Source organism: Pholis gunnellus (genome assembly GCF_910591455.1).
Source record: "Pholis gunnellus genome assembly, chromosome: 17".
In the NCBI taxonomy this organism is placed as follows: Eukaryota; Metazoa; Chordata; class Actinopteri; order Perciformes; family Pholidae; genus Pholis; species Pholis gunnellus.
The window spans coordinates 5,658,581-5,672,039 of record NC_136544.1 but is presented as its reverse complement, the minus strand read 5'-3'; the positions used below and the strand labels follow the sequence as shown (position 1 = coordinate 5,672,039).

Sequence of the window (13,459 nt, the reverse complement as noted above, 5' to 3'; positions counted from 1 at the left end):
ATATAGGATACAGTAAGACATAACATAGGATATAGTCTGTGGCTAAACATTTTGACGAAATCTGTTTTTAAAACAAGGAAGGAAAACATAAAGAGAAGAAACTTTGGTCTAAGTTCACTAGGTCACCTAGACACAGATCTCTAGATCTAGACCTAGACCCCCCCCCCCCCCATATCTCTCTGTTTCTGTCTCTCTCTCTCTCTCTCTCTCTCTCTCTCTGTTTCTCTCTCTCCCTGTTTCTGTCTCTCTCTGTCTCCCTCTCACTCTCTCTTTCTGTTTCTGTATCTCTCTCTCTCTCTCTGTTTCTCTCTCTCCCTGTTTCTGTCTCTCTCTCTCTCTCTCTCTCTCTCTCTCTGTTTCTGTATCTCTCTCTGTTTCTCTCTCTCCCTGTTTCTGTCTCTCTCTGTCTCCCTCTCTCTCTCTCTCGCTCTCTCTCTGTTTCTGTTTCTCTCTCTCTCTCTCTCTCTCTTTGTTTCTGTTTCTGTCTCTCTCTCTCTCTCTCTCTGTTTCTGTCTCTCTCTCTCTCTCTGTTTCTCTCTCTCCCTGTTTCTGTCTCTCTCTGTCTCTCTCTCTCTCTCTCTCTCTCTGTCTCTCTCTCTCTCTCTCTCTGTTTCTGTCTCCCCTCCCGTACAGGTTCCCTGGACACAACATGAAGCTGAAGTCCACCTTTGTCCCCTGGACGGCAGCTAAATGAGAGATGGGGTTTCATAGCGTACTGCTTCCTTTAGTTAAACTTGTGGAGTATCTGATTGAATGAAGAGTGTGTTACGTCGGCTTTTTTTTTTTCTTCACCTTTTTAACTACGTTTTAGGTGTCGCGTGCACTGATGAAGTTTTTTGGACAACACAAAAAAAAATGTGCGCGCGGCGTCGCATCTCTAGTTTCAAATCCAGAAACTAACATTTAAAGCTGTTTTAAAAGAAACACATATTTTGGTGCTGCTATTCCTTAGATATCTTATTCCAATCCAAAATGTAAGTTGTAACCTATTATTATTATTATCATTATTATTAGTTTCGAGAGAGACCACCAAAAGCTCTTTGGGATGGACTTTGCCCACATTCCGAATTCATCTTTTTCATCCATCAGTTCGCCCGAGAACCTCCCAGAAGGTATGTCTTTTGTTTCTTCTCCTTTTTAAGTTGAGTGAGCCCTTCAATGTAACTGAATGTTAACTGCTATATGTCACACCATTATTAAGTAGACAGATTGGGTCCTCTTCAGCTGTGGAGTAGCTACATTTTATTATTTTATTTGTTTGCAAAACCAGTGGCTTAACCTTTAATTGGAACAAAATATATTCATGGGAAAGAATAAGCAGGATTTATTTCTGCATGGTAAAGTGATCCACGAGGAGTTTTCTGTTTGCATCCACAGACCACGAGCAGTACAACAACGCGCTCATGCCCAGCATCTTTGGCGTCATCTGCTTCTTCGGGATCTTCGGGAACTCCCTCGTCATCTACACCATCGTGAAGAAAACCAAGCTGTGCTCCCAGCCAACGGTGCCGGACATCTTCATCTTCAGCCTGTCCATCGCGGACCTCCTCTTTCTCCTCGGCATGCCCTTCCTCATCCACCAGCTCGTGGGCCACGGCTCCTGGTGCTTCGGTGGCACCATGTGCACCGTCATTACGGCGCTCGATTCCAACAGCCAGATCGTGAGCACCTACATCCTGACCGTGATGACCCTGGACCGCTACCTGGCCACCGTGCATCCCATCCGCTTCAAACACGTCCGGACCCCCTTCGTGGCCGGGGCGGCGGTGGCCCTGGTGTGGGTGTTCTCCCTGGTCTCCATCACCCCGGTCTGGATGTACACGGGACTCATGCGTCTGAAGGACGGCTCCGTCGGCTGCGCCCTCCTGCTGCCCGACCCGGCCACGGACACGTACTGGTTCACCCTCTACCAGTTCTTCTTGGCCTTCGCTCTTCCCTGGGTGGTCATCTGCGGCGTCTTCTTCAAGATTCTCCAAAACATGTCGGCCACGGTCGCCCCACTGCCCCGGCGCAGCCAGCGGGTGCGCACGAGAAAGGTGACCCGCATGGCGGTGGCCATCTGCCTGGCGTTCTTCGTTTGCTGGGCCCCCTACTACGTCCTGCAGCTGGCCCACCTCGGAGTGCAGCGGCCCACCTTCGCCTTCCTGTACGCCTACAACATTGCCATCAGCCTGGGCTACGCCAACAGCTGCATCAACCCGTTTATCTACATTGTGCTGAGCGAGACGTTCAAGAGGCAACTCGTCGTGGCCCTTCGTCCGCCCCACGGGGTTTTCAGGGTGGCCCCTGCTCCGGCCGACGGCTGCATGAGTCTGAAGGTGGCCCCGGACTGCTCTCAGCCGTCCCACTCTCCGCTTCGAAACATGCTGCCCGTCACCGTGGCCGTGCACTGAGGCGGACCCCTGACTGTCCATCCACGGCCTCCGTCCGGGGTCCACCTGCCACCTCGACCAGCTGTTAGTCCCCTCAGCACTCACCTCTGCTGCATTAACATGCACGTGACTCTGCTGAACTATACGATACAGTTATCTGTGACATTTCCAAAACTATCTCAACAATTTCAAAATTGGACTAAAAGGAGAATTTCGTTATTTTTTCTTCTTCTACAGCTAAATTAGGGGTAGTCCATGCAAAATAACATTAATTTTATTCCTCTGCAAAGCTCAACATAACACTTGTTGTGAGCTGTATTTAACTGTGATTGGCTGTTTTATGTGGCAATCTGCAGTCAGTATTTGTCGGACTGCAGGATGTATTGTTGTTTGTGGCTTTGAGTCACGGCTCTAATAACTCTAATAACCCTCCAGCCATCTAATTCATGCTCTTAGCGATGCGTCAACTGCAGTGTCTCGTTCAAGACTTTTGCCGGGTCACTGTGTGCGCATTTAAATGTCAAAACAATTGTCAGTGCGACACCATTATTAGAGCGAGGAGGTGCTGCTCCTTGCTCCATGTGACTGATGTGTTCTGAACCACAATCGCTGACTAAGTGACCACAGCAGCACACTGACAACGTGTGCATCGCGGGCTCGGTTTTGTTTTCACCGGCCACTCTGTAGATACCAAATCTCATTACGCGCTGTATGTATGTGGCTGTTCGGCTTGTGATGTAGTTAGTAGTCTGTGTGTATTTAACTGGGCCTCTTTACTGTGATGACGGATACAGGCTACACTGTGGCATGTCTATTGTAGCAAGCTGTACTGTATGTATTAACTGTTTCATTCTCCTCCAGGGGATAAAGAATGTGTGTGTGTGTGTGTGTGTGTACAATGTGAAAGCACTTGTCTCATCCGGTGGTCAAATTCAGTTTACTCCTAAATTTTCAGTGTATTGATTTTTGCTTTGTGAGTTTCTTGCTTTTGCAACTTTCTTTGCAAATAATATTATTTGTCAATAAAAGTGTTGAACTCAACTGAAATATCTCCATTCAACGGTGTGCATTCATTAAACCAGAATCATCCGTCGAGGCAATGTTCTCGGACTTAAAGAGGGTGAACTGTTTCTTTCTTTTCTCTCAGCTTTTCACAGTGGGAAGACTCGGCTTCACTGCTCATCCAAATGTCAACTAACACCATTATCTAGAAAACAACAGAGGAGAGGAATAAAACCGGGATTATATGGCATTCACATGCTATTTCCTTCGTCATAAAGACCAACCAATTTAACACAGAATAATTAAATAGTGAGGGAATTATTTACTCGAAACCCCAGTGAGACATTATGGCGGTAATGAAGTACGGATCACAAAACTGCATGACGTCAATTACAACGGAAACGATTCTCTGTCCCTGCGCCGCAGTCGGGAGCTAGAGTCAAAATTGCTCACTGAATTTAGTCAATATGGAAACATTTTTCAGCCACTGAGATAAGGATAAGGTTAAGAAATGTGTAAAAACGGAGCGGATGACACAAAGAATATATCTATCTGATGTAAAATACAGTCTTTGGTTTAAATATTCCCCTCAAGCAACACATGTTGGTGGAACCAGATGCAGAATATGTAGGAGATTCTCTCATCAAAATGTCTTTTTTTAATCAAAGAAAGTTAAGTAGTAAAACTTATATCTAAAAATATTCTTTCAACATTTTAGGACTGCAAGGTGTGATATAAAAGTCTCCTTGAAATACGATTTTTAATCTTTCACGCCAGCAATAAAGATGCACCCTTCGGACAGAGTTACAGATAAAAACCAGTGGCTCTTGCTGAGTGAATTGATTAAAATTCTCCACCAGTGGGTGTCCACCAAACACTTTAAATGTTGACGTTAGTGTCTCTACCATAGAGAGCAGCAAGTCACGAGACATCCCCGTGCTGTCGTTTCATGTTCACGGCACATGAAAAGTTGTAATAAAAGTGTAAAATATAGGAAAAAGGTCCAAGGCACTGATACAGAGGTTTACCCATGGATGGCTGACTGAATAGAGCCTCTGTTTGAAGGGACTGTTAATATTTCTTGTTAAAAAAGTCAGTCAAACAACTATAAAGAGATAGAAATCAACAACAAAGAGATGCAAAACATGTCACAGAATAACCACAAAGAGCTGCAAAATGACCAAAAAGGATGCAAAACGACCACAGTGACGCTAAACGAGTGCAGCAAGAGCCAAAATGACCAAAAAAGGGATGCAAAAAAACTAAAAAGGGACACAAAGTGACATAAAACATAATAGAGACAGAGACATTCAAAACAATTACAAAGAGATGCAAAACGAGCATTAAGAGATTCAAAACAACTACAAATAACACAAAATGACCAGAAAGAGATGCACAAGCATGAAGAGATTCACAATGACTGCAAACAGATGCAAAAGGAGAATGAAGAGATTAAAAACAACTACGAAGAGACACTAACGGACCACAAAGAGAAGCAAAACATGTCGCAAATCAAGACACAAATTTATCACAGAGAGCTGCAAAATGACCAAAAAGGGTGACCACAGAGACGCTAAGCGACAACAAAATGAACCAAAACGACTAAAAAAGGGAAACAAAGAGACGTAAAACAACCACAAAGAGAATCAAAATAACTGCAAAGAGATGCAAAACGAGCATGAAGGGATTCAAAACAACTACAAAGGGATGCAAAACTACTAAACAGGGACCCAAAGAGACGTAAAACAACCACACAGAGATTCAACTACAAAGACACACAAAACGACCGAAAAGAGATGCAAAACTAGCGTGAAGAGATACAACTACAAAGACAGGAAAGAAGAGAATGAGGACATTCAAAAATACTACAAAGGGATGTAAAACTACTAAAAAGAGAATCAAAACGACTGCAAAAAGATGAAAAACGAGCATGAGGAGATTCAAAATGACTACAAAGAGACACCAAACAACCACAACGAGACACAAAACGACCACAAAGACATGCACCATGACCACACAGAGAAGCAGAACAACTCCAGAGACGTCTACGAAGAGGCAGCTTTGTTGTTTGCAGTCGTTTTGTGTCACTTTCACTCCTATGTAGAGTGCATGTGGGGGGGGCCCACACAGGATCCCAATGACTTAAATTACATTCTAGTCATTTAGCAGACGCTTTCATCCAAAGCGAGTTACAATTCAGATTCTATCACAATTCGACTCTGTCCACACAGCTACGGGAGCAATTTTGGGGTTAAGTGTCTCGCTCAAGGACACATCGACATGCGACTAGTGGAGCCTGAGCCGGGGATCGAACCGTCTGATTGAAGGACGGCGCTGCTCTCCACTTAGCCACAGTCGCCCCCAGTCCGTCCATGTGTGTATCCTTATCTCAGCAGGTTTGAAAATGGCAGAGAGACTTTCAAACCCATTGCTTTAGGTGATGTAGAATTAAATACACCACCAATAAACACAACATGAGTTTGTTCTGCAGAGGCCCGGCTCCACTGACAAAAACCTTGATGGCTGTATAAATGGTCAGACATCATTTATGACTTAAAAACTCCTTCTGCATAATGTCTATCCCCGTTGTCACGAAATGTATGTATAAAAAATGACTAAATCCTCTCTTTCTCTTCCTTGATGGTTGGTGCAATACAAAAAAAACCTCTTTCAGCCCTTGAACTTAATCACAATGTTTTCATCATTCATTCACACCGTCTGTGATGCACGACCTTCAGTTTGCCATTTTCACAAATTTGATTTCCCTAAGGAAGGATTCAGGATATGATTTTCCTTTTCATCGGTTCCTCCAATATTGTCTCTTGTTTTCAGACAAGCTTCACTCATTCTGCGTCATAAACCAATGAACTCTGATTTACTGGTTTTAATTTCGAATTTAATTTAGCCCAAAACCCTTTGAGTCCATCCCAGATGAGCGATAAGATAACATTAGTGCTGGACCAACCACTACATTGTCAAAATGGTGAAAAGCAAAGACAACCATCATTCCTGTGTGAAACCAACATAAAAATAATAATAATTTAATGTGACGGTTTGGATGCCAGCAGAACTTGCCATGGTGAAACAGATGTTAGAACATAGGGGCTCTGGTAGCAGCAGGTGTCGGCCTTCCCTTTGATCTGTTGGTGATGGTGGATACAGCAGTAATGGCCTCAGGCTATCAAAACACCACCAGCCATCACACCAACCTCTGCATGAGCAAAGACACCAATTACCCTCGCTATAATGACTTTGGTCCATAGGCAGGGGCCGATGCACAATGACTGTCACATCATGCTGACTAGTGTGTGTGTGTGTAAGTGGAGCCATTAGGAAATTGAGGTCAGGCCGTGTTCCAAATGATGTGCGGATGTTCAACCTTCGATGTTAAAAAGATGAGTAAATGATGAATTCCAATCAGTGACGGCCCTCAAGTGGACTATCAACATAAACAATAACATGCTCGTTCTTTTATTTTCGGAGCAGTATTGTTTGGCTCCGCATGACACATTTATTCATTTAGAAAACATTTTCACTTCTTATTGCGCCAGAGACAGGTGTTGTAGGAAATGGCTTAAAGTCTAAATACACAAAAATGCTTGTAACAAATTGCAGTGTAATAAATAACTATATATATATATATATATATATATATATATATATATATATATATATATATATATATATATATATTCATCCTTGTGTTGAAGTGGACGTTTGTGCTCAAGGCGCTCCTCAGATATCATGTTCTCATTGCCACACCATAATTCGCAAACTGTTATTTTTACAATCAAAATATAACGTGTTAATCTAATTTAGCTAAACTAAGCTAACTGGCTGCTAGTTCTATGTTCATATTTGCCACATTTATCATATTTATAATAGTTTTCTTTCGCTTTTCCACTAAGAGTTAATTGAAGCTTGATACCACTTTTTAAGGATTAAATAAAGAACATAACGTATTAATTTGTGAACTTTAGAGGTGCTGGTAGGCCAGGCTAGTTTCCTAAGTTAGCTAGTTAGCTATGCTAATTAGCCTCCGGCGGTAGCTTCAAATGAAACACACACAGATGAGAATGATATCAACCTTCTAATAAAACTCTCGGCAACAAAGTGAAAAAAAATCTTATTTCCCAAGTGTCAAACTATTTCTCAAAGTATTAATTAACAGTTTATACAAATATATTAACAAAACTATATAAAAAGGCAGTTTTTCCACACAAACAAATTAAGTAAAAGCATTTATGCTTTAGCTGTTGATAATATAATAAACATGTATTTCTGATTTATTCAAGTGCTGTACTTCTTAACAACCAACTAAATAATTAGGATCGCAACTACCCGCTCATACTGACACTCTGATGTGATTATTAATGTTGAAGTGTAAACAGATGATGCATTTTACCCATGGCCTATCTAAATACTTATTACTCAGGTATTTATTACTAAATACTTATTATACTTGCTGCATTACTTAGCAGTAACAACTTTTGCCTGCGAACAAGTTACAGGTTATTGCATTTTGTGTGTGATATAAGATAATATTAAATTGGCCCTAAATTGATATTTCAGCAACATACGAGGTAAGCTACTGGCTGCTCTTTCCAGTGACATCAAAGATGCTCAATGTGGTGATTAATATATTGCACGGCACATCTCTGCTCTGTTAGCTTCCATTATTCTGAAAGGTTCTCTGCAAATGTCACTGCGAGTCCGGCCCTCCTGCTGCCTCATTTTTATAACCAAAACAGATAACGGGCCACGTTGGAACAAGACACGTTCTTGTCAAACACAGTAATGGGAAAACGCTTCCTAACAGAACGTACTCACTTGAACAGCAGGTCCTCCTGTTACAGCAGATGACCTGATCAGATTTGGAGCAGCATACATTTGCATATTAAAACATGTTCTTTTAAAACAACCCCTGGTCAGAGTCTCAATAAGTGGTGGCATGGCGGACATTATAGTCTTCATAAATATATGTACAGAATGTACAGGTCGCTGATAGAATAAGGAGGACATGAGCGGTACGTGTGGTAAATGTGACTTCATATGGATGTCATCACGTTCATGTGTGACAGACGAGTAGAACTCAGAGGAGCTTTGCAGAACTCCTCGGTAGTCCGGCCTCATCTCAAAAGGGTTTCAGGTAAAACAGCCTTCATAAGAGCAGCTACTCCAGCTGATACGTTGCTTGAATTTAGCAGAGAATCCCACCGCTCAGAGGAAGCACACCTGCCTTGAATCCTAAAAAGAAAAGAAAAGAAGAAAGACCATCGCTGCATGATGTGAGCCAGAGATAAGAATGAGACGCTCAGACAGACGCTGTGGTGATAAATCATTCAGCTTACACTCAGTTCGTTTTGTGAGAAAAGCCGTGTTTAATTTGCAATCCATAAAACTTGCAGTGCATTAAGCAGATATTATAGAGAGTCCAGTACAAGGACGCCTGTGTGTCGTGTCCACTTCAAACCCCAGTTACAGCACGCATTAGTCTGACCTGGTACAGGAGCCTGAAACATACCGTTTTAAATCTGGTACTTAAATTACATAATTACAGGTACAAAATGTAGACTTTAAAAAAAGTTAATAATAAAATATAATCTAGACATAGTCCCCAAATAATGTCTCCGAAAAACATCCTTTATTTCCTATCACTTGATTTTGATAGAGTGTTGTTACGACAGTGATGTTAACCGACACGACATGAACACAGTTACAGTAACAGAGACAAACACTCTGGACTCTTTACATTCCCCAATTATCCCCAGTGACAGAAACGGTGAGGAAGACTGATGACTGTGAATCAAACACACAGGAGCACCAACTGCTGACTGTCTGTGCTGCCCACTTTATTACACTTCATGTGGCAGAGCATGATTACCACCAGGACTCATTACATCCCTGTGTCTGCAGAGACAGAATGAGTGTGCGTGTGTGTGTGTGTGTGTGTGTGTGTGTGTGTGTGTGTGTGTGTGCACAGCGTGAATCCTCTGTTCAATCCTGAAAGAGAAAAACTGAGCTTTGCTTTGGAAGCTGGTTCTGTTATCGTTGGCACTTTATCAGTAAGAATTCAAATCCGCCTTCAATGAAATAGACAGAAATTCAGGTTGTCACTCAGCAGAGGTGGAAACACAGAATCACATCATTTATTGCTCTGCAAGCTCCTTTGTAGTCTGAACAATCTCCCCTCCTGCTTTATGATGAGCCAAAACACTTCAACCGTCCACAGAACTCATCCCGAACAATAACCAGAGGAAAAGGTATTTTCAAAGGGAAGGAATTTTCACACGTCAACTTATAGTTAACAGGTATTACTTAGATTCTCTTCATCTAGTGTAGCATCCACACACCTCTCCCGCTGATTAACTACTGGCTGCAAATTGAAGATATACAGATAAGAAAAGCTTTTTTTCGCCAATTTTTGCTGCAGTGTAGAAGTTCCTTCATTAGTAATGTCATGCAGAAAAATATGGATTTAAAAAACAAAGGAGAAAGAAAGTGCATTTGTAATATAACATGATAGTAGATGACAAAGCAGATGATGCATGTTGTTCTAGCAGCCGATTTACAGTGCAGATGTTTAACAGTTTGACATGTTGTAGCACATGTAACAGATGACATACACCCTCAGCTGTAATGAAAGCACGTGTTACCAGCAGACTGCTTCGTAAAAACAAACTAAAACAAAATAAAATCACATTACAGCAGTGTTCCTCCTCAGTCAATTCAACTCTGCATAGATTTAGATTAATAAGACACACACGGGCAAGAACTTATGACAGCACTATGGAGGGGAGCGAGAGGATGTACTTTGTCTCCGGCGACGCCTCCTGCTGGGAGCTCCGATGGGCGACGAGCGTAGAAATCAGCAGAGAGGTCCTGGCGGTCAGCTGTCAGTCAGGGCTGTCACAGAGGGACTTCAAAAATAAGATACAAAAGCATTGTGTCACAAGGTAGTCAGTCACTGAAGTAATCACTGGGATTAATATTAACGATAGTAATAAAACAACCTGACTGCCTTCCACTTAGTTACAGGGAGGCTTCCCAATCAAATATCTGAAAGGCTCTTATGATTGTGTCTCCAGCCTAACAACCTCAGCCTATGAGCAGGACTCAGGGACAGGTATGTGCCTACCCAGGGACGTGGTGCTGAATCGCGTGCGCTGCAGAGTGGCGTAACTCGGCTTGTCCGACAGCGGGACGCGGTGGGCCGGGGGGGCCACTGCCTCTCCGTTCCTCTGCAGGGAGGCAGACCTGCGAAATGTCAAATCCAGCCTCGTCTGGATGCTGCTGGAGCTGTGAGCGCGCTTTATGTCCACGGGGTCGTGACTCCCGGCCTTTCCGTTGACCAGCTGCGCTTTGCAGTTGTGGGCGTCGCAGCTCGCCATGGTCAGCGTGCCGTTGGAGAGGGACAGTTTGGCTAGATTGCTGTTCGCCAGTTTCTCCGGGTGCCCGTGGCCGTTCATACGCTGCCCCTTGATCGGTGACCCGGGAACGTCTTTCTTGATGAAACCCGGTTTGAAACAAGACAGCAGGCTGTCGTGGCTGCGGCCCTCCTGTCCCCTCTGGCCCCGCCTGTCCCCGGGTTGAATGGCCATCTGTAACGAGTCCTTCTGCGTCCTGAAAGTCACCCCCTTGGTCCTTCCTAATGTGGAGTCTCTGCTCTGAGGTGCGCTGTGGCTGATGTGACCCATCAGAAGGGCCCCTCTCTGAAGCTGGAGGTCCAGGGTCCTGCCATGGTCCGGCCTTGCTCTCTTAGACGACCTCTGCCTCAGAGAGCCATCGTCCCTGTTGCCGACGCCCTGGCTCATAATTCTCTCCACACAAGCACGGCTCTGTCCCTTCGGTATTTTGGGGGAGTAACAAGTGTCGGAGCCGGGTCGGTCTGTATAGCTGAGACTGCTGCCGCTGGGTGAGCTGCAGTCCTGTCCTACTTCAAAGGCTCTTCCCGGGGCAACCCTTTGTGGTGGGGTGGCCACCAGCGCTATTATAGGGTCTTTGGTGCATCGGGGGCGGCGCCCAGACTCCAGGTACTCCACCAGCTCCCCAGGCTGGGTCTGGGCTGGGTGTCTAATGCGGTCCTTGGTGCCAAAAGACCACCGCAGCGGCAGAACTTTGCTCAGACTCTCCTTGGGCTTCGTTGGGGATCTCATGCTCAAACTCCTGCCTTGGCTCCCACGGACAAACGGCTTAGCTGCAAACCCATCTAGAGGAAAAGACACCACACGTTACTACTACTACTAAGGTGTACTTAAAGTAGGTTATCTAGTGAAATATTGGCATAATTGTCTGCAAATACATAAGATACACAATTCTTTTACTGCATTTACATTCTGTAACTACCTCTATATATAGTCATTTTCATTGTTAGTGGCGGAGTCCGCCATTCCTGCCCTGGATTGTTTTCACACACAGCACAGATTTACAGGAAATGATGCAGCATTACTGTTAGTATATGTTTAGATATTTTTCATTGATATCAGCTCCTTTACTCTCCTAACGCTGCCTCAGAGCTGGAGTAAGTTACTGCTAATACAAACGGACCGTTTCCTCCTACAACTACTTCACATTAAACACTAAATAGTGTTCTTGTATGCGTTCCATACACGCTACTCCAGATACCTACTTGTTTCTACTGTTCTGGGGGGTTCGTCTCCAAACACCGGCAGCTCAGGAGACTCTGGGGCCTGAATGGGCCCCGGAGGTCCAGGTACCGGTCCTCCTGACACCACGCTGCCCCTCTTACTGCCCCCTGCCAGCCGGACCAGCCAGTGGTCAGAGGTGGATGAGCTGGTGGAACCTGCAAAAAGCAGATAAGCCGTTTGTGTTTTTTTTTTGTATATTCGTTTATCCTACAACAAGCCATGTGCGGAGAGTCAGAGGGCTCCCCACAGCAAACGTCACGGTGAGATCCACACTGCTGAGTGAAACGTGAAAACAGGATATAATCAGTATTTTCACCCATCTGTGAACACCCTCATGAAAATGACTGCTTCTGTACAGGAAATGTCATCTTTTGTCACACTTTAGTAATTGTTACCCTTCAAAGTTTGAAATATGAAACCAAAAGATTTCCGGGACTATTCAGTCATTCTTTGAATGAAGAGTCAAATGCAGCTGCTCCCTGTTTATTATAAATAGAAACGTAAACAGTGTGTAGAGTCAGCACATTTCCATAGGACAGAGACGATGGAGCGCCGCCGTCGCACTGCAGTGTGTTTGAGAATTTATCTTTCAAACTACATTGCATGTTTGTTATCTTCACCGTTGTTGAATGAACCGTCCTGTCATCGTCTTAGTCCTGGAAAAAGAAGTCGTTAACAAACAACATTTCCTCATAGCTTTAGCTCCCAAAATTGATGTTGCAATAAGAATGCACACCGATGAACAACAACACTTCTGAAGGCCAAACTGTGAATAATGATGGTGTGAGATCTACAGATACTAGGCAGAACCCACCCGATTGTTCTCAACACAACAAGCCGCTGCAGTTGGTTTGAAAGGACTAACCGGTGACTGAAGAGCTGGCAGACCACGGGGGGATGGCGTCTCTTCTCTGATAGAAGAGGATGTAGGCTCCACGCGTGCACACCTCCGCTTCAGGCACCGCTTCAGCACTGCTGTCATCGTAGCTGTACCACTGGCCGTCCACCGAGTTCCTGCAGAAGGCTGCAATTTACAATAACAATGGGCTGGAGTAAATGCCAGGACATTTTAGAGCACCACTGATTCATGTCAATTTGGCGAGGACACTTGGAAAAAGTTCTGCCTTTATTCCCACTTGGTTTTGAACACAGCCTGACGGATACTGTTTTTTTTTTTGAGAGGCTGGTACCCCGATGTGTCCCGTCTTACCTTGCTGAAATTAACTTGAAAAACTGAAATAAATGGCTTCAAATTCGACATCCTTATAATGATCCTTTCTGGTCTCAGCACGACCACTACGCTGCATTCACTGTGCGCGAGTGTCACTTAAGTGGCCCATTTTTAGTGACATCACGATGTGAAGTTTAACCTCCCACAGTGTAGCACAAGCGGCACATTTCTACAGCTGTTGTTGTCCATCAGAGTGTTTTTAAGGT

At 44.1% G+C, this 13,459-nt stretch overlaps 2 protein-coding genes across 2 annotated transcripts in view; one reads left to right on the top strand and one right to left on the bottom strand.

The window, feature by feature from the left end:
* Nucleotides 1-1,385: 1,385 nt before the first annotated feature.
* Nucleotides 1,386-2,393, top strand: mchr1b (melanin-concentrating hormone receptor 1b; the record flags this gene model as incomplete). Its single annotated transcript, XM_079177489.1, has 1 exon — nucleotides 1,386-2,393. Exon 1 carries the CDS (start codon nucleotides 1,404-1,406, stop codon nucleotides 2,391-2,393), a length of 990 nt encoding a protein of 329 aa, XP_079033615.1. The 5' UTR covers nucleotides 1,386-1,403.
* An 8,084-nt stretch (nucleotides 2,394-10,477) lies between these two features.
* Nucleotides 10,478-13,459, bottom strand: part of usp43b (ubiquitin specific peptidase 43b) — a gene marked incomplete at both ends in the record, with an annotated part of 52,931 nt that continues 49,949 nt past the window's right edge. Inside the window, 3 exons of the mRNA XM_079177266.1 lie at nucleotides 10,478-11,583; nucleotides 12,004-12,177; nucleotides 12,888-13,046. Of these exons, the coding sequence (XP_079033392.1) occupies nucleotides 10,478-11,583; nucleotides 12,004-12,177; nucleotides 12,888-13,046 (1,439 nt within the window). The remainder of the gene's footprint in view (nucleotides 11,584-12,003; nucleotides 12,178-12,887; nucleotides 13,047-13,459) is intronic.